Here is a 27,663-nt window from a genome sequence, read left to right as displayed (position 1 = left end):
TTTGTAATGATGTATAACAGAAGGTTATATTATGTTTCTTTCATTAAATACACATTTTTAAAGTTGTGGTATTCTTTTTGAATCACCCTGTATTATAGTAGAACTGACATGTGACTACATTTTCACGCAGTTTGGGTGCATAGATCCTGAGAAATCAGTACCCAGAACAACCACATCTGGCCGTAATAACGGCCTCGATACGCCTGGACATTGAGTCATACAGAGCTTGGATGGCGTGTACAGCTACAGCTGTCCATGCAGCTTCAACACGATACCAGAGTTCATCGAGAGTAGTGACTGGCGTATTTTGACGAGCCAGATGCTCGGCCGCCATTGACCAGACGTTTTCAGCTGGTGAGAGATCTGGAGAATGTGCCGGCCAGGGCAGCAGTCGAACATTTTCTGTATCCAGAAAGGCCCGTACAGGACCTGCAACATGCTGTCGTGCATTATCCTGCTGAAATGTAGGGTTTCGCAGCGGTCTAATGAAGGGTAGAGCCTCGGGTCGCAACACATCTGAAATGTAACGTCCACTGTTCAAAGTGCCGTCAGTGCGAACAAGAGGTGACTGAGACGTGTAACCAATGGCAACCCATACCATCACACTGGGTGATACACCAGTATGGCGATGACGAATATACGCTTGCAATGTGCGTTCACCGCGATGTCGCCAAACCCGGATGCGACCATCATGATGCTGTAAACAGAACCTAGATACACCCGAAAAAAATGACGTTTTGCCATTCGTGCACCCAGGTTCGTCGTTGAGTAGACCATCGCAGGCCCTCCTGTCTGTGATGCAACGTCAACGGTAACCGCAGCCACAGTCTCCGAGCTGGTAGTCCATGCACCTGCACGCGTCGTCGAACTGTCCGTGCAGATGGTTGTTGTCTTGCAAACGTCCCCATCTGTTGACTCAGGGATCTAGACGTGGCTGCACGATCCGTTGCAGCCATGCAGATAAGATGCCTGTCATTTCGACTGCTAGTGATACGAGGCCGTTGGGATCCAGCACGGCCTTCTTTATTACCCTCCTGGACACACCGATTCCATATTCTGCTAACAGTCATTGGATCTCGACCAATGCGAGCAGCAATGTCGCGATACGATAAACCGCAATCACGATAGGCTACAATCCGACCTTTATCAAAGTCGGAAACGTGATGGTACGCATTTCTCCTCCTTACACGAGGCATCACAACAACGTTTCACCAGGCAACGCCGGTCAACTGCTGTTTGTGTATGAGAAATCAGTTGCAAAGTTTCCTCATATCAGCACGTTGTAGGTGTCGCCACCGGCGCCAGCCTTGTGTAAATGCTCTGAAAAGCTAATCATTTGCATATCACAGCAGCTAATTCTTGTCAGTTAAATTTCGAGTCTGTAGCACGTCATCTTCGTGGTGTAATATACATATATATATATATATATATATATATATATATATATATATATATATATATATATATACGAGTTGCGACAATAAAGTAATGAGACTGATTTTCTTTGCAAGATGTTGCAGCCCTGCAGGCTAGCGTAGGCTCAACATCTTTGACCTTGGTCTATAATCTGCTTCTAGTCCAAGCGGCACATCGATGCAACTGCCCAGTCGTGAGTTATGCTGTAATAAGTTAACACATGTTTGTGTCTCTCGTCACGGAAATGGAACCGCATAATATTGCGCAATGGTATGCCATTTCTTTTTGCGTTAAATGGGATGAAAACGCGACGACAACTTACTGTAAGCTTCAGAATGCTTTTGGAGAGGAGGTTGTGACAAGAGCTCAAGTTTTTTCGTTGGCATAAAATGTTTAGTGAAGGCAGAACTAATGTTGAAGATGAAGACCGCAGTGGACGGCCATCAATCTCACGGACGGATGTCAACTTGGCCAGGATGCGTGAACTCGTACAATCTGATCGAAGATTATCCGTGAAAATGATTGCAGAAGAACTGAACATCAATCGAGAAACGGTTCGTCTAATAATAACTGAAGATCTTGGTAAGAGAAAGATTTGTGCAAAGATGGTCCCGAAAAATCTCACACCACAACAGCGAGAAACACGGAAAAATGTGGCAGCCGATCTGTTAGAGCAAACGGAAATCAATCCATAGTTGTTGAGCCGTGTTATCACTAGTGATGAAAGTCGGTATTTTCAGTATGATCCAGAGACAAAACGCCAAAGTTCGCAATGGTGATCAAATGGATCACCCAGACCAAAAAAAACTGGCATGTGAAATGCATGCTTGTGTGCTTCTTTGATTCCAATGGAATTGTTCATAAATAGTGGGGGTGCCAACCCGGACAAACAGTTAACCAATATTACTACAAAGAAATTTTAGAAAGATTTTTTAAAGGAGTTCTTCGTGTCCGTGCCAACATTGCTGATAATTGGAGTCTGCATCAGGATAATGCGCCATCCCATACTACTCTGTCAGTACAGAAATTTTTAACCTCAAAACAAATTTCAGTACTACCACAACCACGTTATTCACCAGACATCGCTTCGTGCGACTTTTTTCTATTTCCAAGAGTTAAAACGGCGGTCAAGGGACACCATTTTAAAACAACACGAGATGTCCAAAAAACTGTGACGTGGGTCTTGAAGGATATTACAGAAGATGAGTTCCAGAAATCTTACCATCAATGGCAGAAGCGCTGGAAAAATTGTGTGCAATCAGAAGGGAACTACTTTGAAGGAGACAAGACTAAACTTGACTAAAACGGTAAGCAACATTTTTTTTCACATCAGTCTCATTACTTTATTGCCGTACCTCATAATTTGGGATCTGCTCCCAAACCCCTAGACCAACTGCAAGCAAATCTAGCACAGAAACATCAGGCCTATTATCAGCACTGTGGGGTTTATAACTTCCTAATCGCAGTAGGAGTGGAGATATGGGCAAAAATTTGTTTTCCCAGCCGCTGGTATTTACGCAGCTTTGTGAGACAACCGTGTCTGGGAACAGTATGTTTGACAAATTAACCTGCTTTGCAGAGCAGCCTACATGTCAGGTGGGTTTCCTGGATGTCGACATGTAGACTGCCCTGAATGACAACCATGTTGTGTTGGATTAGTATCGGCCTTATTTATCGACCAGCGTTGCTTTGTGGCCAGCAAATAAGGGCACATACACTGATGTGTAGCCTGACCTGTTTGATGTGTGTGTAATGGGAGAAGTATAAGCCTGCTTTATGGAAGTTTATTGTAATGAGTAAGGCTGGGGACAGGTTGAGATGGACAGAGTAATGGTTGGATAGAGTGAGGGTAGGACGAAATGGACAAAGAATGGTGGAGGCGGATGATATAAAGGGGTAGTGGACAAATGGATAAGGAAGAGACGAAGGAGGAGATGGGAAGAGAGATGGGGAGGAGGATATGGTGAGAAGGAGAGAGAGGAAGAAGATACGAGAGAGGGTGAAGAGAAAATGGATGGGGAGGAGGTGATAGAGGTGGGAGGCTGAGGTAGAGAGACAAAGGGAGGAAGAGGTGGAGACAGAGAGGAAGTATGTTCAGTATATGCATTGAATGCATATGTGGGTGAAGCTACAGGTAAAAGGCTAGCAATGTAAATAAAACAAACAAATATCTCGTGACGCCGACAGATGCAATGATAAGAACATCTGTATTTGATGTAGAAACGTGGGTGTGGAGCGATATATAGGTAAAAGTACAGGGTGATTCAAAATGAATACCACAACTTTAGGAATTTAAAACTCTGCAACGACAAAAGGCAGAGCTAAGCACTATCTGTCGGCGAATTAAGGGAGCTATAAAGTTTCATTTAGTTGTACATTTGTTCGCTTGAGGCGCTGTTGACTAGGCGTCAGCGTCAGTTGATGCTAAGATGGCGACCGCTCAACAGAAAGCTTTTTGTGTTATTGAGTACGGCAGAAGTGAATCGACGACAGTTGTTCAGCGTGCATTTCGAACGAAGTATGGTGTTAAACCTCCTGATAGGTGGTGTATTAAACGTTGGTATAAACAGTTTACAGAGATTGGGTGTTTGTGCAAAGGGAAAAGTTCTGGACGGCCGAGAACGAGTGATGAAAGCTTCATCACTGGCCTCCAAGAAGCCCTGATCTTACCCCCTGCGATTTTTTCTTATGGGGGTATGTTAAGGATATGGTGTTTCGGCCACCTCTCCCAGCCACCATTGATGATTTGAAACGAAAAATAACAGCAGCTATCCAAACTGTTACGCCTGATATGCTACAGAGAGTGTGGAACGAGTTGGAGTATCGGGTTGATATTGCTCGAGTGTCTGGAGGGGGCCATATTGAACATCTCTGAACTTGTTTTTGAGTGAAAAAAAAACCTTTTTAAATACTCTTTGTAATGATGTATAACAGAAGGTTATATTATGTTTCTTTCATTAAATACACATTTTTAAAGTTGTGGTATTCTTTTTGAATCACCCAGTATGTTTTCAGTTACATGAAAAAAAATTTAGGTCAATTTTATTTTCTACCTATGACGAGGACGATGGAAAAGACAGCAGACATTTACATGCAAACAGCGAAGATTTTCGTTACATAACTATATTTTTCGAAGTGACAAGAGTTTCCACCGTATACCGCAGTGCAGGATGGAGCACTGCCAACCAATCAAACGATTGACGATGGAAAAACTGCCACAGCGTGGAACCGGTTATGTGTGCATGGAGAATGGTGTAGTCGCGTACGGGTGTTTTCGCTTACCAGAGGCGTTGGCCAGGGCGAGGCTGGTGTTGGCGCCGGCGGCGCCGTACTCGAGCGTGAGCAGCAGCGCGTCCTGTCCGGGCCCGTACAGCAGGTGCGGCAGCACGCGCAGCAGGCAGGAGAGCGCCACCAGCAGCGTGCAGGCGGCGATCCAGCGCGGCTTGTGCCCGCGGCTGCCCAGGTAGCTCAGCGCCAGCAGCGTCACCATCGTGCCGATGTCCCACGCCGACGATATCAGCCCTGCCGGCACGTCCCTCTCCCTCACTCCCGTGTCTCTCACAGAAATACACGCATCAAGGAAGAAGGCTCTACTACTTGGTTTCCCTTCAACTCGTGGTCGGGATTCCACTCGGTCAATATTAGCCTGCACGAACATCCCACGTCTACTCGATATGAGACAGCCCCAACTCTAAATTTCATCACAGAAAAGGCATTACTATTCTGATTCCTGATCGGACGGGTTTCGTTTCAAATTGTATCGAATGGATGGATGTGTACAGGTATAGAGACAACCTCATGAATCCGTGGACCTTGCAAGTCAGCTCGTGGAGGCTCTGTAGCAGTGTGGAGCGCGTGCGGTTGGAGTGATATGGGACCCCTGTTACGTCTAGATACAGATACAGGTCTAGATACAGGTGTCACGTACGTAAGCATCCTGTCTGCATCCATTGCATCCATTCATGTCCATTGTGCATTCCGACGGACTTTGGCAATTCTACAGGGAGAACGTGGCAACTCATACGTCCAGGGCTGCTACAGAGTCCTCCAGGAACACTCTTCTGAGTTTACACATTTGCGCTGCCCACCAAACTCCCCAGATATGAACATTACTGAGCATATCCGGTATGCCTTGCCTGCTCAGAAGAGATCTCCACTCCCTCGTACTCCTAAGGATTTATGGACAGCCTGGCAAGATTTTGGTGTCAATTCCCCTCTAGCACTACTTCAGACATTAATCGAGTCCATGCCACGTGGTGTTGCGGCATTTTTGCGTGCTCGCGGGGGCCCATACGAGATTGGGCAGTAGTACCAGTTTCTTTGGATCTGTGTTACTTGGAATAAAAATTTGACAAACCAGGAAAACAGAATTCGACAGGGTAAGCGCTAGGAAAGAGAAGGCGTCTGAAACCTTGAAGGCTTATATGTGCTGTAATTTTACAGTCGAAAGTGTAGTATAAGAACCAGGAAAGTGGTACTGCGGCAGCAGTTTTCTTACAAAGTACAGCTGAATCAGTGACGAGCTGTCTGGTACGGTACCTGAGGTTCTGCTGGGGATCTTGAACCTCTTCTCGAGCGTGCTGATGGTGGCGACGAAGTAGGAGCCGAGCGCGAACGTGTTCATGCCGATGAGGCCGTGCAGCAGCACGTAGGCCTTCTTGCTGGCCAGCGGCTGCAGCCACGCCGGCGTCCATCTCCCCAGGCCGCACAGCGTGTCCGACTCGGCCGCCTCACGGCCGCACTTCTCCTCCTGCTACCAATACTGTGCACTCACCACTGCCACAACAGTTCCACAGAGAAGTACAGCAAAATCAACCAGATAAACAAGAAGCAGACTTTACGAAAGCTGTAGCACAAATATGCAGGATGTTTTGGGAGATGGAAGAGCTTGCGTGCCCCAGAGCCACATATATCTTTCCCACACTTACGAAACTACTGCACCGAATTTTTTTCCTTAACAGTTCTTTTTTAAACATAATGATAATTACACACACTAAACAATGGTGTTTCATCTACACACCTTATTTTTCTACGTACCCTCCATCCCGTTCTATAGCCTTCCTCGAGCTCGAAACAAGGGCGTGTATGCCCTGTTGGTACCAATCCTTGTCCTGATGGCTGAGCCAGTGCATTACTGTATTATTCACCTCCGTATCGTCCTTAAAACGTCTTCCACGAATACCATCCTTTAATGGCCCAAACAAGTGGAAGTCAGATGGGGCTAGGTTAGCGCTGTAGGGTGGATGGGGTAATATCGTCCAACCCTGTTTTGCGATGTGTTCAGCAGTCCTCAGATTTATGAGGTGCCGAGTGTTATCATGTTACAGCAAAACATCTCCTGGGCTGCTATGGCGCCCAATTCTCCGGAAGCGCCTCGTGAGTTTTGTTAATGTGTTAACATATGCTTCTGAATTAAGGTGGTACCACTTCTTGGCATCACATCAATGAGAACTACTCCTTTACAGTCCCAAAAACGGTGGTCATGGCCTTACCGGCGGAAGCAGTTGCTTCTTCGTCAGTGGGGAGTGGGAATGGCGCCATTCCATCGACTGTCATTTTGTTTCGGGCTCAAAATGGTGAACCCAGGTTTCGTCACCTCTCACAATCCGCGATAAGAAGGCCTCTCTCACAGCTCTGAAACGTTGCAACAAATCAAGACAAATGTTTTTTCTGTGCGATTTGTGATCCACTGTTAGACACCGCTGGACTTATCTTGCACACACTTTTGAATATTCAAGAGTGCGTATTATTGCAACCACACCTCCTTACTGATTGACAGATGCAGCGCCAACTGCCGAGTCGTAATGCGTCTGTCCTCGCGAATGACAACATCAGCTCGATGCAGCACGTCAGGTGTGACAGCCGTGGATGGTCTCCCCGACCGCTCCAAATCTTGCAGCTCCGCCGAACCACCTTCTGATGACCTCACCCTCCGTGCCCAGAGACCACTTGTGCTTCTGTCGACAGCAGATTCTCCATAGACTTGGCACAAGCGTTTGGGAATATTCCTGACTGTTCCTTTCTCTGCAGTAAGAAATACAATGACGGCACGTTTCTTGCAGCGTAAATCACCTACAGACGCCATTTTGAAACTGTCCTGCAGCTACGCTATTTGTCGGAAGTGATGAAAAATTGGCGCGCTCACTAAGACCACTTCAAATAATACATACGTAACGTTTCGCATTCGTAGCATTGTCTCAGGCTGAGAAAAAATATGTGGTGCACTACTTTTTGGGCAACCCTCGTACTATTGGCCACCGGAGACGCCGCTCGCAAAGCTTTTCCTGCCAGCATTTTTAGCTGACGTTAATCACTCCTGTTCTGAGGCAGGCCTATTATGGCGCACAGCCATGGGAAGAGCACGTGGATCAACGATAATTCTGAACAGTAAAGAGAAATTTCAGTTTCCAATTTGACAATAAACTACTCTGTTCATCCCTCAAAACTAGTAATGGACTATACAGTAGTTTTGTTAGAGCCGAATGAAATATTTAATGTCGTGTTATAATTGTTTGGCGTGACTCTAAGCTTCCCATCCCCCCCCCCCCCCCCCCACTTCCACCAACTCGTCATAGATCGTTGCAAACCAGTTCCCCTTCAAATTCAAAAAACGAATTCCCACACGACACTCCTCTTCAATAATCGGCTGCGCCATTTTCTTTGGGCTCCTCTATTAGTACACTACCGTTCAGGGCAGCTCTGATTTCAATGTGTAGTAGAACTCCAAACATGTATCTGTAATCTAATTACACACACGGGGTGGACAACAGTATGGAAACACCAAAAACACATTACCATGCTCAAAGTTGTGTAAGAAAACCGTTGGAATTCAAAACAGTTCCCAGTTGTCTCATAAGGGGTAAACAGAAGTCTCATATGGTTTTCAAGTGAAACGTATACCATTCCACCTGAAAAATAGTGGCAAGTTCAGGTAACTATGAATGAGATGGATGACGATCACGCAAACTTCTCTACAAAGTAGATGACAAAGCCTCAAAAATATTGAGATCTAGTGACTGTGGAGAGGAGAGATGCGACAGTTCATCCTCGTGCTACCAAAATCAGTCCTGAACGAAGCGAGCTGTGTGAATAGGGACTCTCTCGTCTTGAAACGCAGCATCATCACTGGGGAACAAACACTGTACCGTGGGATGGACCTGATGATCCAAAACAACGACAGTAATACGACCTTGCAGGGTAACCATTAGGCGTATGGAATGCCACAATGCCTGAATCATCACGAAACCCCCACTATGTTTCACCCTCGTGACGTAAACTCGGCTAGAAGTTGGAACAATGCGTAACAAGACTCATCCGACCAAATCACTTTCTTCCATTGCTCCACAATCCCGGTTTTATTGCTCCGGTGATACATCTTCCTATTGCAGGCATTTGTAACTGTGATTGGTTTTGGAATTTCATCTAGCCTAGCAATTTCCTGCTTATGGACGTCCCTTGCTGTAGTTCTGGTGCTGACAAGGATCGCGAGTGCAATATTCAGTTTGCAATGACTTTTGATGTTGTCGTGTGTGTGAAATCTTATGGGACTTAACTGCTAAGGTCATCAGTCCCTAAACGTACACACTGTTGTTGTTGTTGTTGTTGTTGTCGTGGTCTTCAGTCCTGAGACTGGTTTGATGCAGCTCTCCATGCTACTCTATCCTGTGCAAGCTTCTTCATCTCCCAGTACTTACTGCAACCTACGTCCTTCTGAATCTGCTCAGTGTATTCATGTCTTGGTCTCCCTCTATGATTTTTACCCTCCACACTGCCCTCCAATGCTAAATTTGTGATCCCTTGATGCCTCAGAACATGTCCTACCAACCGGTCCCTTCTTCTTGCCAAGTTGTGCCACAAACTCCTCCCGACTTCCTGACACTTAAATCTATACTTACACACTACTTAACCTAAATTATCCTAAGGACAAACACACACACCCATGCCTGAGGGAGGACTCGAACCTGCGCCAGGACCAGCCTGCCGTTGTCGTTCTCCTATTTTTCTTCGTAATTCTCTTCAATGACCGTCCGTCACGATCATGAGACAAACACATTTGGCCGCGTTGGAACTTAGCGGATGCTGTTTTTCCGCTTTCTACGATAGAATGCCTAATGAAACACCAAATACTTCGGCTGTCTTAGTCACGGAAAACCCACCATAGAGCATCAATAATTTTCTCACGTTCTAATTCACTTAGCTCCGACATAATGCAAACACAACTGCACAGAAAACCGTTCTCACCACAACTGACAATTCATAGCGAGTTGAGGACATTGCAAACTAGCCGTTCGTGGTCAAATACAACAGCGGAAGCTGCAGGCTTGGTTAGCATCTGCATTTACTTTGAAGCTTAGTGCACGCATTCAATTGCAAGCCACTTGTCCTGCAGTGGAAGGGTTTCCATTTTTTTTAAATCATCTAACTAGTTTTATGCGACGCGCCACGAATTCCTCTCCTGTACCAACCTCTTCATCTCAGAGTAGCAACTGCAACCTTCATCCTCAATTATGTTCTGGATGTATCCCAATATCTGTCTTCCTCTACAGTTTGTATTCTACACAGCTCCCTTTAGTACTATGGATATTATTCCCTGATATCTTAACAGACGTCCTACCATCCTGCCCCTTCTTCTTGTCAGTGTTTTCCATATATCCCTTTCCTCACCACTTCCTCAGAGAACCTCCACGTTTCTTATCTTATCAATCCACCCATTCTTCGACAATCTTCTGTAGCACCACATATCAAATGCTTCGATTTTCTTCTGTTCCAGTTTTCCCAGAGTCATTATTTCACTGCTGTACAATGTTGTGCTGCAAACACATATTCTCAGCAATTTTCTTCCTCAACTGAAGGACCATGTTTGATACTAGTAGACTTCTCTTTGCCAGGAATGCCCTTTTTGCCAGCGACAGTCCTGGGTTATTTTCTGCCTAGATTGCAGAATTCTTTACCTTTATCTACTTCATGATCACCAGTCCTGCTGTTAAGTTTCTCGCTGTTCTCATTTCTACTACTTCTCATTCCTCTAGTCTTTCTTCGATTTACTCTCAATCCATATTCTGTACTCATTATACCGTTCATTCCATTCAGCAGGTCATGTAATTCTTCTTCGTTTTCACTGAGGTTAGTAATTTCATCAGCGAATCTTATCATTCATATCCTTTCAACTTGAACTATAATTCCACTCTTGAACCTTTCTTTTATTTCTGTCCTTGCTTCTTCGATGTATAGATTGAACAATAGGGGAGAAAAATTACATCGCCTTACACCCTTTTTAATCAGAGCACTTCGTTTTTGGTCTTCCATTCTTATTTTTCCTCTTGGGTCTTGTACATATTGTATATTACCCGTCTCTGCCGATAGCATACCCCTACTTTTCTCAGAATTTCAAACATCTTGCACCATTTGACACTGTCAAGCGCTTTTTCCAGTTCGACAAATCCCGTTAACGTATCTTGATTTTTTTTTAGTCTTGCTTCCATTATCAACTTAAATGTCAGAATTGCCTCTGTTGTGCCTTTATCTCTCATAATTTCTAACTGATCGTCATCTAACACATCCTCAATTTTCTTTTCCGTTCTTCTGTAGATTATTCTTGTCAGCATCTTGCATACATGAGCTGTTAGCTGATTTTGCGATAATTCTCGCACTTGTGGGCTCTTGCAATTTTCAGAATTGTGTGGATGATGTTTTTACGAAAGTAAGATGGTGTATCGTCTGTCTTATAGAGTCTACACAATAACATATATCGTTGTTTTTGCCGATTTCCCCAATGATTTTAGAAATTCTAATGGAATGTTGTCTACCCCTTCTGCATTATTCGCGCTGAAGTCTTACAAAGCTCTTTTAAATTCTGAGTGCAATACTCTTCTATATCGACTCCTGTTTGTTCTGCTGTCGCGTCTGCAGACAAGTCTTCCTCCTCACAGAGGCCTTCAGTGTACACTTTCCACTTATCCATTCTCTCCTTTGCAGTTAACAGTGGCATTCCCGTTGCATTCTTTATTTTACCTCCATTCCTTTTAACTTCGCCGAAGGTTATTTTGACTTATCTATATGCTGAGTCAGTCCTTTCGAAATCGTTCTTTTACGTATTTCTTCACATTTTTCACGCAGCCGTTTCGCCTTAGCTTCCCTACACTTCAGTTTATTTCACTCCTAAGTGACATTTTTTTTCAGTATTTCTGAATTTCCAGAACACTTTTGCACTTTCTTCTCTCATCGATGGCTGGCCGCAGTGGCCGAGCGCTTCTAGGCGTTCAGTCTGGAACTGTCCGTGCGCTACGGTCGCAGGTTCGAATCCTGCCTCGGGCATGGATGTGTGTGATGTCCTTAGGTTAGTTAGGTTTAAGTAGTTCTAACTTCTAGGGGACTGATGATCTCAAGTCCCATAGTGCTCAGAGCCTTTGAACCATTTTTTTTTCTCTCATTGATGTCTGCAGCTGGTGATCTAGTGGCTAGCGTTGCTGCCCCTGGATCACGGGATCCTGAGTTCGATTCCTGACTGGGTAGTGATTTTCTCTGCACGGGGACTGGGTGTTTGTATTATCATCATTTCATCATCATCATCATCATCATCATTATCATTCGTGACAGTGAATAGATAGGACTGTGTACAAAATTGGACACTGAAAAAATTGCCACTTTGTACTGGCGCTGATGACCGCGCAGTTGAGCAGCTCCACAGACCGATCATCATCATCATCATCATCTTTCATCGATCAGCTGAAGTATTTCATCTGCTACCCATGGTTTCCTTGCAGTTACCTTATTTCTTTCCAACTCCCGTGATTTCCCTTTTTAGAGATATCCATTCCTCTTCAACTGAAATGCCTGCTGTGGTGTTCCTTATCACAGTATCCCTATTACAGCCTCAGGGAACTTCAAGCGTATCACCCCATTCCTTAGTATTTCCGTATCCCCCCTCTTTGAACAGTGATTCTTCCTGAGTATTCTCTGAAACTTCAGCCTACTCTTCATCACTGCTGAATTGTGATATGAGTCTATATCAGCCAACGGATATCCCTTACAATCAAGTAACTGGTTTCGGAATCTCTGCCTGACCATGACGTAGTGTAACTGAAATGTTTCCGTACATCCCGGCCTTTTCCAAATAAACCTCCTGCTCCTGTGGTTCTTGAAAGGAGTATGCGCTATTGCTAGCTGAAATTTATTGCAGAACTCAGTTAGTCTTTCTCCTCTCTCATTCCTACTACCAAGCCCATATTCCTCTGTAATCCTTTCTTCTGCCCCTTCACATACAAACGCATTCCAGTCTCCCATGACTATTAGATCTTCGTCCCCCTTTACATACTGAATTACCCATTCAATATCCTCATATAATATCTACCTCCTCGGGTTGCGATGTCGGCATGTATACCCGAACTATCATTGTCGGTGATGGTTTTCTGTCGACTCTGATGACAACAACCCTATCATCGAACTGTTCGCAGTAACACAGTCTCTGCCCTACCTTCCTGCCGGCCGCGGTGGTCTAGCGGTTCTAGGCGCGCAGTCCGGAACCGCACGACTGCTACGGTCGCAGGTTCGAATCCTGCCTCGGGCATGGATGTGTGTGATGTCCTTAGGTTAGTTAGGTTTAAGTAGTTCTAGGGGACTGATGACCACAGATGTTAAGTCCCATAGTGCTCAGAGCCATTTGAACCAACCCTACCTTCCTGTTATACCATTTTCTGGTGTTGTTGATAATATTCTATACTCGTCTGACTACAAGTCCTTGTCTCGTTTCCATTTCACTTCACTGACCTGCGCTATATCTAGATTGAGCGTCTGCATTTCCTTTTTCGTATTTACTAGTTTCCCTACAACGTTCAAACTTGTGACATTCCACGCCCCAAACCGTAGAACGTTATCCTTTCGTTGGTTATTGAATCTTCTTCTCATTTTCACCTCCCTTTGGCAGTCCCCTACCAGAGCGCCTAATGGAGAAGTAATTTGGAATCTTTTGCCACTGGCGAGATCGTCACGACACTTTTTCAATTACAGGCCATTTGCCTTCTGCATCCTCATGCCGTTGACCATTTCTGGTTCTTCCAAAGGCAAGAGAGTGCCCCTAAGCTCTGTCCTCTCCTCCGCCTCTTCCACAACGTCGATGGATGAATGAGGCTGATTTCTTATGCCCGAAGTCTTCGCCCGCCATTGTTCTTGACTTTTATTCAAAATGTAAGCGTTGGCGGGGTTTGAACCTGGGACCAAGAACCTTGTGGTTACTAAACAAGGACAGTACCCCTAAACAACAGTTTCAACTAACATTTACGTTGTGAGCATATAGTGCGAGGGTACTCACTGCCGTTATTCCTGACGCAATGATAAGATGGAACACAACATGTTATATAAAAATACTTTTATGTCTTAATGCTTTGCAAAGTGCACAAAAAGTGCACAATCTTCCAGTGAGCTGCGGTCATTGGCTGGTCGAGACATACATCTCTATACTACCTCCCACCTTCGCTGACTGTGGTGCTTGCCTGACTGAAACACATCACACATCTACTCGCTGCAGGTTCTCCCTGGGGATCTTTAGTCTAACATATTAAGCAATGCATTCCGCTGACTGTGGTGCTTGCTGGCTGAGACACATCTGTTCTCTGCAGCTTTTCCCAGGTAACTGCACATACACTCACTGCAGTCCCTCAGCAATGCCTACCTATCATGAACCAAGGGACAGACCTGCGTTCAGAAATGAGGTTGCAAAATTCCCTACAGGGAGCAGCTTATACTGGAGAAACTGACCAGGTCACTTTGCAAGATGCTACTATATGGCACTTTGAATGACATAGTGAGTTATGGAAGTCAACGAATGCATTTCTCGTCGTGTTTCCACGTTTTTGTCCAAACTTTGTATCTTCGTTTTTTGTCTTTATTGTTATTTCACCCCCCAAAAAGGGGAGGGCTGGCAGCGGCATAATACGTCACTCTTCAGCCAAGAGAGTTACAGTGAAAACATAGGCAAATGAGAAAATAACACGTAACATACAACAGTATAAAATGATGAATTAACAATAACAAAAATAGATGAGTAGGAATGGTAGATTTAAAAACAACACAGACGAGAGCCATACACACATGAGGAGGATGAACACTGTGAGTCGACACGAAAACAAAGAAACACCACAGTGGAGACACAAATGAATGACGCTGGAGACACTGGTGGTGCTGGTGGAACATAGCACTGCACACGGCACTGGAGTAACTTGACACCACAACGAAAATGTTAAAATCACTGCACCGAGGGGGACTTACCACCGGGTGAAGGGAGGAGGGGGAGGGAAGAAAAGGGGGGGAGAGATGGTAGGGGGAAACCAGGAGGAGGTAGGAGGGGGACAGTGGAGGGGAGAAGGAAAGGAGCTGTAAGCCCATTGGGGGGGGGGGGGAGGAAAAAGAAGGTGTTCGTCAGGGGAAAAGGAGGAAGAAGGGAAGGGGGAGGGAGAAATGGAGCCCTGAGGAGTGGAGCAAGAAGGAGGGATTAGATCTGGTAGCAAGGGTAGATGGAAGGCACGAGGACGTATCTTCATTTTTTGAGGTGGTAATTAAAGCTGTACTGCTCAAAAGACATTCGAGAAGAGCTTGGCATAGGATAGCAAGGACTGTTTATGCTGATTTGGTGCAGGACTGATAGCAGCAGAAGTGCGCAGAGTAACAGCTTCTTTTACTATATTTAAGCTGCGAATGGCTTTAGCTCAGTTTCCAGGCTCAGGATACTGGACTGGACTAGCGTCCGCTCACCTTGGCTGGAGGCTGTGGCGCCGGCAGCAGCGCCTCCTGGTCTGGGGGAGCGGCGACGCCGTTGCTGCAGCCTGACGCCGGCTGCGCGTGGGACGCCGTGGCGCCGCCCGCTACCGCCACCATGGAAACGTCCTCGAACTCCGGCATCACGACCACATCCCTGTGCCTGCCGCACTGGCTGCCTGCGCGTCTAGTCTTTGTCCTGCAACCAAAGCACTCCCGTCGCTTTAATCAAAGTTATTCAAGAGACAGTAAGATGCTTCATGATAAGATTATACAGGGTGAACTCGGGCACCTCAGACAAATTTAACAGGCTAAGGAGTATTTTGTTATATCACTGGTAACAGTGCACGATATTTACATCATTTCACGAAGTACAGAGCTTCAAATGATTCAACTGGCTCAAAGCACTATGGGACTCCAGATGGCAGCACTTTCGATCATAATCTCTAACAAGGGAACCTCCCCATCGCACCCCCCTCAGATTTAATTATAAGTTGGCACAGTGGATAGGCCTTGAAAAACTGAACACAGATCAATCGAGAAAACAGGAAGAAGTTGTGTGAAACTACGAAAAAAGCAAAATATACGAAATGAGTAGTCCATGTGTAAGATAAGCAACATATAGGATTCAGTGGTCTAAGGAGCGCCGTGGTCCCGTGGTTAGCGTGAGTAGCTGCGGATCGAAGGGTCCTTGGTTCAAGTCTTCTCTCGAGTGAAAATTTTACTTTCTTTATTTTCGCAAAGTTATGATCTGTCCGTTCGTTCATTGACGTCTCTGTTCACTGTAATGAGTTTAGTGTCTGTGTTTTGCGACCGCACCGCAAAACCGTGCGATTAGTAGACGAAAGGACGTGCCTCTCCAATGGGAACCGAAAACATATGATCGCAAGGTCATAGGTCAACCGATTCCTCACAGGAAAACACGTCTGATATATTCTATACGCCACTGGTGACGGCATGTGCGTCACATGACAGGAATATGTTGTCGACCCACCTAATTTGTACACTTGGCGAATGGGTAAAAGGATTCTTCTACCTAGCCCGATTTAGGTTTTCTTGTGGATGTGATAATCACTCCCAAAAAGTGATAAAAACATAAGAGTTTGTCATGTAAACTGAAAATAAAAAATTAAAATTTTCACTCGAGGGAAGGCTCGAACCTACGACCTCTCTTCCCGCAGCTGCTCACGCTAGCCATGGGCCCACGGCGCTCCTTTGCTTACTCTTTCCTAGATGTTGCCTATATTGTGCATAGACTACTCAGTTTGTATATTTTGCTTATTTTTTTCATAGTTCCACACAACTTCTTCCGGTTTTCTCGATTGATCTGTGTTCAGTTTTTCAAGGCCTGTCCACTGTGCCAACTTATATCTAAATCTGAGGTGGGTGCGATGGGGAGGTTCCCTTGTAAGTGTCCTTGTAATTACACTCCGTTACGTGAATACTACAAGGATAGGGGTAGGGTGGATGCAGCATTATTCTCTGTACGCATAACGCCATACTAATGTAGGAAATTTCCATTAAAGGCACCCAGACCGCTTTATAGAAACAGATTAATTGATTATAATTTTAAACAATAATTCTGTAAGACACACAGTCAACATGGATTTAGAAAACAACGTTCTTGTCAAACACAATTAGCTCTTTACTCGCATGAAGCGTTGAGTGCTATTGACAAGGGATTTCAGCTCTATTCCGTATTTTTGGATTTCCGGAAGGCTTTTGACACTGTACCACACAAGCGGCTCGTAGTGAAATTGCTTGCTTATGGAATATCGTCTCAGTTATGTGACTGGATTTGTGATTTCCTGTCAGAAACGTCACAGTTCGTAGTAATTAACGGAAAGTCATCGAGCAAAACAGAAGTGATATCTGGCGTTCCCCAAGGTAGTGTTATAGACCCTTTGTTGTTCCTTGTCTGTATAAACGATTTGGGAGACAATCTGAGCAGCCGTCTTCGGTTGGTTGCAGATGACGCTGTCGTTTATCGACTAATAAAGTCATCAGAAGATCAAATAAAAATTAAAAAACGATTTAGTAAATATATCTGTATAGTGCGAAAATTGGCAGTTGACACTAAATAACGAAAAGTGTGAGGTCGGGCCACATGAATGCTAAAAGAAATCCGTTAAACTTCGGTTACACGATAAATCAGTCTAATCTAAAAGCCGTAAATTCAATTAAATACCTAGGTATTACAATTACGAACAACTTAAATTCGAAGGATCACATAGAAAATGCTGAGGGGAAGGCTAACCAAAGATTGCGTTTTGTTGGAAGAACACTTAGAAAATGTAACAGATCTACTAAGGAGACTGCCTACACTACGCTTGTCCGTCCTCTTTTAGAATACTGCTGCGCCATGTGGGATCCTTACCAGATAGGATTGGCGGAGTACATCGTAAAAGTTCAAAGAAGGGCAGCACGTTTTGTATTATTGCGAAATAGGGGAGAGAGTGTCACTGAAATGATACGGGATTTCTGATGGGCATAATTAAAACAAAGGCGTTTTTCGTTGCGGCGGACTCTTTTCACGGAATTCCAGTCACCAATTTGCTCCTCCGAAAGCGAAAATATTTTGTCGATACCGACCTACATAGGGAGGAAGGATCACCACGATAAAATAAGGGAAATCAGAGCTCGTACAGAAAGAAATAAGTGCTCGTTCCTTCCGCACGCTATACGAGGCTGCAATAACAGAGAACTGTGAAGGTGGTTCGATGAACCCGCTGCCAGGCACTTAAATGTGATTTGCAGAGTATCCATGTAGATGTAGATGTAGACGCCTCTAGAGGCTTGCAAGCAGGCAAGCAAATATAGCTATCTGAATGACCCAGTCGATTCAAGTGTGAGGTTGCCATGACCTACAGTACAGCACCATAGCAAGTGGGAGACACAAAACATCAGCTGGCCTCACAGGACCTCAGAAGTACCCTCACTCTCTCTCTCTCTCTCTCCATTGTACATTAATTCTCTTTCAAAACCACATGTGTCCAAAAGCAGTAAATTTCTGATAGTTGATATCACCACAGTGAATAGTAGGAAAAGGTTTATCTGTACGATAATTGCGTTTAAAAATCAAACTAACGCCAAGAAATGGTTGTTGTTGTTGTGGTCTTCAGTCCTGAGACTGGTTTGATGCAGCTCTCCATGCTACTCTATCCTGTGCAAGCTTCTTCATCTCCCAGTACCTACTGCAACCTACATCCTTCTGAATCTGCTTAGTGTATTGATCTCTTGGTCTCCCTCTACGATTTTTACCCTCCACGCTGCCCTCCAATGCTAAATTTTTGATCCCTTGATGCCTCAAAACATGTCCTACCAACCGATCCCTTCTTCTAGTCAAGTTGTACCACAAACTTCTCTTCTCCCCAATCCTATTCAATACCTCCTCATTAGTTACGTGATCTACCTACCTTATCTTCAGCATTCTTCTGTAGCACCACATTTCGAAAGCTTCTATTCTCTTCTTGTACAAACTATTTACCGTCCATGTTCCACTTCCATACATGGCTACACTCCATACAAATACTTTCAGAAACGACTTCCTGACACTTAAATCTATACTCGATGTTAACAAATTTCTCTTCTTCAGAAACGATTTCCTTGCCATTGCCAGTCTACATTTTATATCCTCTCTACTTCTACCGTCATCAGTTATTTTACTCCCTAAATATCAAAACTCCTTTACTACTTTAAGTGTCTCATTTCCTAATCTAATCCCCTCAGCATCACCCGATTTAATTTGACTACATTCCATTATCCTCGTTTTGCTTTTGTTGATGTTCATCTTATATCCTCCTTTCAAGACAATGTCCATTCCGTTCAACTGCTCTTCCAAGTCCTTTGCTGTCTCTGACAGAATTACAATGTCATCGGCGAACCTCAAAGTTTTTACTTCTTCTCCATGAATTTTAATACCTACTCCGAATTTTTCTTTTGTTTCCTTTACTGCTTGCTCAATATACAGATTGAATAACATCGGGGAGAGGCTACAACCCTGTCTCACTCCTTTCCCAACCACTGCTTCCCTTTCATGCTCCTCGACTCTTATAACTGCCATCTGGTTTCTGTACAAATTGTAAATAGCCTTTCGCTCCCTGTATTTTACCCCTGCCACCTTCAGAATTTGAAAGAGAGTATTCCAGTTAACGTTAGAGAAAGAAGTCTACAAATGCTAGAAGGGCTGATCCGCCTGTGCAAAAGTTGGGATAACGGTCGAATGGATCCATCTACACAAAAAGTTCTTAGATAATGTTCTGTATGGGTTCACCCTTCTATGATCCAAAGTAATGTACATCATTGCAGCGATTGGGAGATACTAAACATCAGTCAAGTAGAAATGATCTCTGTGAATTGTGCATTCATTCTCCCCCAAAACACTTCACTGTATATGTGTCAAAAGAAGTAAACTTCCTACACCTGATACCACCAGAGTGAATACTCAAAAAAATTTTAAATGTGCGATAAATGGCTTTAAAAACAAAATAAACGCCAAACAATACTATTAGGGGCAAATTTGGTTATTTAGATAAAAATAATGCTATACATGTTGTCCACAGAGCTCCTTTTTGTCGTCTATAATCAAACTTCTCATCATTTCGTCTTTTTGCATCTGAAATCGTACCACTTTAGAGTGCACCCAAATATTTCCTTACGATTTCAAATACATACGACCTGCGACTAACATGTATTCTGTGAGGAATGCCATAGCATTCAGAATAGAGTAAAATAACACTACCGTTTCCTCCCCCCACCCCAATCTCTCTCTCTCTCTCTCTCTCTCTCTCTCTCTCTCTCTCTCTCTCTCTCTCACACACACACACACACACACAGACATACACCACTCAGAGACACGCAGAACTATTGGGAATACGACAGTTTCGTCTTTTCTCTACAATGCACCATCATATAAGTGCCACAGTCAATGCTAAAACTGACACACCTATACATAAATGGATTGCTGTGGGGATAGAGTGTTTCCATTATTCTGTTGTAAACACCCACAGCAGAGTTATGCTATTTCATATGTTGACATCCATCAGGGGTCTCAACTCCTTCCCTCCACTGACCCTGAAGGTGTTTTTGGAGGCAGTAGTGATGATGGTGGCTGGAACGTATAGCCACGGGTTCATAGTGGTATCTGGCTGCATTAGGTCCTGGACGCTGCTAATGGTGGATGCAAATCATAGTACATCTGTGGGTATTATAAGGCGTGAATCCAGCATATGCCACATCCAGACATACCGTTTCGGGTGGCTCCACCTGTACAAAGGCTAGGATAACAGTAGGGTGGCTCCATCTGCACAAAAACTTCTTTGATTGTGCTCAGCATGGATTCATCCTCTTATGATCCAAAGTGTTATCCGAAAGTAGAATCAGCCAGTGATAGGTCTAGCATGTGGTGCATTATGGTATATTGTTCACCTTGGATCTAGCACGCTCTGCATCTGTGATTATTGTTTGGGCAGATCCATCTACGCAAAGTCTTGGGTAATGTTTGGGATTGATCCATCGGTGCAGTAATTCTGGGATAATGTACAGCATGGATCCAGGGTAGCATCTAAAAGTGGATCCTCCTACTTTAGTTCTGATGCTGCCATTACACCTACCAACACCGCTGCCGTCACCGATGACACCTTTAGTGTCGATGGAAGGAGGCAGTAGAGATCCCTGATGGAAATCAACGCATTTAATGCAGTAACTGTCCTATGTGGCCGGCTGGTGTGGCCGAGCGGTTCTAGACGCTTCAGTCTGGAACCGCGCAACCGCTACGATCGCAGGTTCGAATTCTGCCTCGGGCATGGATGTGTGTGATGTCCTTAGGCTACTTAGGTTTAAGTAGTTCTTAGTTCTAGGGGACTGATGACCCCAGATGTTGTCTCATAGTGCTCAGAGCCATTTGAACCTTTTTTGTGCTATGTGTGTTTACAACGGAAATAATGTAAACACTCTATCCCTACTGCAATCCATATATGCATGCATACGTGTGTGTGTGTGTGTGTGTGTGTGTGTGTGTGTGTGTAAATGGTGGTTTTATTTTATTCTGAGTGCTGTGGCAGCCTCCACCCAATTGGTGTAATCTTGAAAAGTTTGCTGATAGAAGACAAAATGATAGAAGATAAAAAGGAGCTCTGTGGACGACGGGGATAGCATAATGATTTCTAATGACTTAGGTCAGCTGTTAATACTGTTGCTTGGCGCTTGTCTAAATTTTATCCCATTTATCGTACATTTAACTTATTTTTCGAGGGTTCAGTCTGGTGGCATCAGTTGTTGGAAATTTACTTCTTTTGAGACATGTATTTTGAAGGAGAATTAATGTACACTGGAGAGTGGGAGAGAGAGAGAGAGAGAGAGAGAGAGAGAGAGAGAGAGAGACGAGACGAGACTTCTGAGATACTGTGAACACTATCGATGTTTTACATCTCTTTCTCACTGTTATGTTGTGCACTAGATCATGGCTATCATGTAACTGAACTGACAGGGTCATCCACATAGCTATATCTGCCTGCCTGCCTGTGAACTTCTATAGGTGTCCACTGTTATGCAGGGGTGTCTGTTTTATTTATTATTATTACTACTTTTCTACTAATCTTTTCTATTATTTGTTATTGTACTGTGAATAACGTTAAATATTATTAAGACACATCAAACCCCAACTCTTAGTGTATCTAAGGCGCACAAAGTTAGGTAGGAGATGTGGACAAATGTGTTGTGGTCATTTGTAAGTTAGGGCCCCATATGGCCACCCCACACTTCTGGCTCTAGATTGAATGATATATTCCTCCCAACAAGCCTTTGAAGGCCCAACGGTACCGACCGGCGGCCGTGTCATCCCCAGCCCACAGGTGTCCCTGGATGCGGATATGGAGGGGTATGTGGTCAGCACATCGCTCTCCCAGTCGTATGTCAGTTTACGAGATTGGAGCTGCTACTTCTCAATCAAGTAGCTCCTCAGTTTGCCTCACAAGGGCTGAGTGCACCCCGCTTGCCAACAGCGCTCGGCAGACTGGATGGTCTCCCATCCAAGTGCTACCCCAGCCAGACAGCGCTTAACTTCGTGATCTGGTGTTACCACTCGGGCAAGGCCGTTGGCTGAGTGAACAATAATCTATAGTAAAAAGCATTTGCTAAGCCGCATTTGTGTGTCCTGCGCTTTTACGAATACTAAGGCAGAATGACGTGAGTTCTAAACCGACATCTTCTGGAGAATTTACGTACATATTTTTAATTTGGGTCGCTGTTCATATCCCTCATAATCGGAGTCGATAATTGTTTATAAAGCTAATGTCTGTGTTTCTACAGTTTTAATCCTATAGTTTAATTATTTGACTTGGAAATTGATTACGTGAGCCACCAAACAGCGATGTTAACTGTTCTATTGTGTACTATATGTAGGTTGGATGACTCACTGTTCTTCGTAAGCAAACCTGTATGGGCTACGTTACCTTCTCAGAGCCCCTTTTTCTTAACTTTAGCAGTGTGGAAGATTCTGCTGACCATAAATATGAGAATGCACAGAACAACTATACATCTCTAGAGGTTCTGACTGTCTTCCTGACAGAGATATAGAAGAAATTATACTTTCCTCATACATAAAGGAATCAATGTGCATTGAGAAGAGCCAGACCGTTACCTATTAAAATTGTCGTAAATGTAACCCAAGATCATCTGAAATTTACCTACTGGGAAAGTAATACTGGCTTCAATGATATTGATCATGAAATCTTTTCTGGCTATGTGTACTAAACTTCGAATACGTAAATGTTAAATTGTTTTGGCTGTATGTGTACACGTTACGGTAAGAGTGTAGTTTTAATGGATCATTCGGTATTGGCAAGATGCAGTACATCGATACTCTACTTTAAAAAAAGTCAGTCGTGACATGTTAATGTTTTTCTAATTTCGAAAGTATGTGGCTATGTATTCAAGTAATCGTTTCATCTGACAAGTTAGTCGTGTCTGAAACATGTTTGTTATTTTCAGTTACTATGGTTATCAAACACACAACCCTCTCCTGAGGTACCTGTCAGGGAGTTAAGAATATGGAAAAAAAAATCTAGTGACTAATTCCGATAGTGCGACAGTGAGTCATGTCTGTCTTACTGGTAACGAAATAGAGTAAATTATGTTATACTGTTACGTAAAGGAGGAATTGTTTGTCACGCAGACCTAGACAGTTACATATTAATGTTTCTATATTTATATCCCTAATTCTGCAAATTGTCTACAGGGAAAGTAATATTAAAGTAGACAACGTTGATCATAACGTCTTTTTTACTATTGTGACTCCTAAAATTATAATACAAAAGTGTCTCATTTTTAAGTGTATGTGTAAATGGTGTAGAAGACTGTAGTTTTAATGGATCGTTTGGTAAAGTCAGGGTGTGATACTTCGATACTATACTAAAAAAAAAAAAATCACGATCTATAATGGTTTATAAAACATCATGTTGTCTGTTTATAATGTTAATGCAGAAATCGATTACACTAAAAAGCAGTACTGGCATCCGATCTAATGGTGTACCCATTCGTCTGCTCTGTTACTCCCCATAGACCCAAGATTGGGAAACAGTTTTATTATGTCCTTGCAGATATGGATGATAGAAAGATGATTTCCACAGATGCGCTGCCATCATGTTTTTTAATGGTGGTCCGAACTGTTGGTCACTTATAAGATTATAATGTGATCGCGACGTCTCCTCCTAATTTTTCAGGATAAGCTAACACACACACACACACACACACACACACACACACACACACACACACACACAAACATTCCGTATGGTTCCATGTGCCATTCACAAAACCAGATCTAGAGAAAGAGGAAAGCATCTATCTGCACAAGTTCTGTTTTCTCCTATCTTACTTATCTTACATTGGCTGTGAATGTTGGAATTATTTTTTTATCCACACATATAGCTTCCTTATAGTATCATGTGCCAACCACAAGAACAGAGATGGAGGGGCGAAAGCGTTTATCCATACAAGTTCTATTTTCTCTCATATTACGTTGACTGTGAATATCGGTTTTCGATATTGTTTGAACGAAGAAAAGTGTTGAGCAGTTTGAGTTCATATAATAGTAGCGAGTTGACTCATCCTACCAGTAACAAGTCCAGCATTATGTTATTTGTTTTTGGAGGCGTTTGCCACTTAGTAAGAGTTGCTTTACAGCATTTCCGCAAGCAACCGAAGATTCACTGGTAGTAAGTGTGGCCAGCATTGCCTTGTTGGATTTGGAGACGTCTTCCTCTTTACTTTTGTGCAATCAAGATTCACTGCTGCGAAGTGTGGCCAGAAAACTTATAAAATACATGGGTTGATCATAACCTTTTTTCCTTCTTCGTAGGAGCCAGTGTCCGAATCTGTTTTGTGGTACATTGATTGTAATTTAACACTACGTACATTGTCAGAACAAATTTTTGATGATTCCCATCTTGATGGTAAACATGTCACAAGTTACTGCATGTTTATATTACATGATCATACGAGGGTCGTTCCGAAAGTAATGCCTCCTACATTTTTGTGGTGACGTTGGATGTCCGCGCCAGATATCGTTGGCGTAGTGCTAATACTGGAACTTTCTCTTTCATTTGCAGCTGGTTTCGTTGTTTTGCGGTAGTTGGCGCCAGCAATGGAGTGATCAAAATTCTAGTCTGAGATGGACGCCCGTATAAAACATGGATGTGATCGAATTCGTTACTGCTGAAGAAATTGCGCCACTGAAGTCCATAGACGCTTGTTAAATGTATATGGAGACGATACGACAGACGTGAGCAACGTGGGGCGAGTGGTATGGCATTTTCAAGGTGGTGAAAAGGGTGTTCATGACAAGCCACGGATCGGCAGACCTTGCACAGCTATCATACCCCGCGACGAAGAGTGTCTTGATCAATCCATCCGTGCTGATCGGCGGATAACGACCAGAGAATTGTGTGCAAAACTGAATGTCTGTAATGCCTTGGAGACAATGTTGGAACATCTTGGCTATCGCAAAGTCTGTGCGAGATGGGTACCGCAGCTGCTTACAGAAGAACAAAAAACTTATCGAATAGAAATTTGTGGTCAGCAGCTGGACCAATATGAAGACAATTTTCTGAACAACATCGTCACCGGAGATGAGTCGTGGTGTCACTATTACGAACCGGAATCCAAAAGACAGTCCATGGAATGCCGCAGGCGAAGTGATGTGCACAGTCTTCTGGGGTAGCCAGGGTGTGGTTCCTTTGCATGTCCTGGAGCCCAGAGACACTGTCGATTCAGCACGCTACAAGACCACACTGAGTAAGCTGAAAGCCCGAATTTCCAGGGCAAGACCAGAGAAGAAGATCAACTTTCACCTGCAACATGATAACGCCAGTCCCCACACCAATTTGCGACCATGAAACTCATTGCAAAATTCGGCTGGACTGTCTTACAGACCTTCAGATTTCCATCTCTTTTGGCCTCTGAAAGATGGACTACGTGGCTAACATTTTCGAGACTCTGATGCTGTTGTCAAAGCTGTAAGAGAATTGTTAGCCTCAGCTGGTTCCGATTTACTATCATAACTTTCAAAAGCACAAGTGAATAACTAGTGCGCTACTGACTGCCTGAATTTATACTTAGCTACAAAACGCGTCGATAGACTTCTTAAATATAGAAAAAACACACACGAAATTTAAGAGAGATACTACCAAGAAAAAGATAATAAGCTTAGAGATGGTACCAAGTCAAATCCTTTTTGGAAATCTAGAAATAATGCTTCTGTCTGTTTACGTTGATGAGTGGTCTATCAGTATCATGTGAGAAAAGTGCAACTTGTGTTCCACATGATTGATGTTTTGGCAAGAATGATATCATCTTGTTCGAGATACCACATTATTTTAGAGCTCAAATTAAATTCTACGTTTCTACAATAGGTGGATGTCGATGATATTAGATGGTAGTTCCGTGGTTCACCTTTGCTACCCTTCTTGTAGTTGGGTGTGACCTATGCTTCATTCCAACTTCTGGGCGCGGTTTTGTGTTCGAGGGATGTTATTTTCGAGCCATCTACGATACATTATAGTTGACAGATGGGCTAATTCAGCTAAAAATTGGGTGTACGATCTGACAGCGATTCCATAGGCCCTGGGGCTTTGTTCAGTTTTAACTATTTCAGCTGTTTCTTAACGCCACTAACACTAATAGCTATTCACTCGTATTTTCAATGGAACGAGAATTAAATTGGGGTAATACGCCTGGATTTTCTTTTGTAAAGGAACAACTGAAAACAGAGTTAAGCCTTTCTGCTTCTGCTATGTTACACACAGTTTCAGTTCCTGTCTGGTCCGTGAATGGCTGGACATTAACTTTGGTGTTAACAGCTTTTACACGCAACCAAAATTTCTTTGTGTTTTGTAAAAGATCTTTCGGCAATATTCGGCTAGAGTTGTCATTGAAGGTTTCGCTCATTTCTCTCTTGAAAGCCAAATGTGTTTATTTCAGCGTCTCTCTACCTTATGCTTTGCTTCTCTACGTATTATCCGGCAGCTTTTGTTTCTTTAGAAGTTTCTTTACAATGACTGTATTGAAATGAGGTAGGGACCTGGTGCTGAGTGATGGAGTTCTGACCCATAATTTTACTAACAAATTTAATAAAAAATAAACTAGTTTCTTGACACATAAAAAATGACCTCAGAAAGATTAAATTTACTAGCTACTTTCTATTCTGGAAGCAAGGCAAATGGTGGTAGAGTTTACAAAACCTGTAAAATAATACTTAAGGAAAAATTTAAAAAAAGAATTTTAAGAAACATTTTCTGAATTCTTGCTGTTAAATCCAAGCCTGTGTTAAGAGATATTGTATTTGTTAACAGATATTGAATAAGATCGACAATGTGCCGTTTAACAATATATCCCAGATTTAAGCTTTAGAAACCTACAAAATGACTAACGGGAAATTAACATTCGACATCCACTGGCAAGCAAAACAGATCGCATGCTATTAGGAATAACAAGAAATCCAAGTAAAAAGGCCGATGAGAAGTTCACACAAAATATAAGCTGTTGGTCGTGCAGACAAGGTCCCCGTGTAGGCCCAAAACAACTTCTTCCTTTTGTTTATGAACAACACTCAACCTGATTGGTCAGCTGAATTTTTAGGCACTCGCTTTAGTATGGTTTACAGAGAGGGCAACCATTTTAGGATAAAACATTTCTTTCACTCAATTCCCTTTTAGCGGGACTCAATATGTAAACCACATGTGTGCTCAAGTTGTCCCCTATATCTGTATCCCGTATCACTTTGACGCTGCCACCGCCAGTGGTGCTGGTAACCAGAGACTGAATCGCACCACGATACGCTCGCATGGCAAAAGTATGGCTTGAAGGGTCCCTACCTACAGTACCTGTTCTGATGGGTAGATCTGTTCAGTGCATGGTCAACTTTTCTCTTAAACTTTGGCCATACTCCCTCTAAACGCCTCTGCCCTGAGCTAAAAGTTTCAGATTCTTCATTGAGATACG

General features: G+C 43.5%; 1 protein-coding gene across 3 annotated transcripts in view; it reads right to left on the bottom strand.

Moving 5' to 3' along the window:
- Window positions 1–27,663, bottom strand: part of LOC126235027 (solute carrier organic anion transporter family member 74D-like) — a 215,347-nt gene that overhangs the window by 146,113 nt on the left and 41,571 nt on the right. For 2 of the 3 annotated variants that reach the window (XM_049943766.1, XM_049943779.1), the window contains exons 2-4: window positions 15,163–15,364; window positions 5,956–6,169; window positions 4,699–4,938 (exon numbers count right to left, since the gene is read on the bottom strand). In XM_049943766.1, the coding sequence (XP_049799723.1) occupies window positions 4,699–4,938; window positions 5,956–6,169; window positions 15,163–15,309 (601 nt within the window). In that variant the 5' untranslated portion in view covers window positions 15,310–15,364. The remainder of the gene's footprint in view (window positions 1–4,698; window positions 4,939–5,955; window positions 6,170–15,162; window positions 15,365–27,663) is intronic. The other variant, XM_049943773.1, reaches the window with a different exon arrangement.

Source organism: Schistocerca nitens, chromosome 1 (genome assembly GCF_023898315.1).
Source record: "Schistocerca nitens isolate TAMUIC-IGC-003100 chromosome 1, iqSchNite1.1, whole genome shotgun sequence".
Taxonomy (NCBI): Eukaryota; Metazoa; Arthropoda; class Insecta; order Orthoptera; family Acrididae; genus Schistocerca; species Schistocerca nitens.
This window is presented reverse-complemented; position numbering and strand designations above follow the sequence as displayed.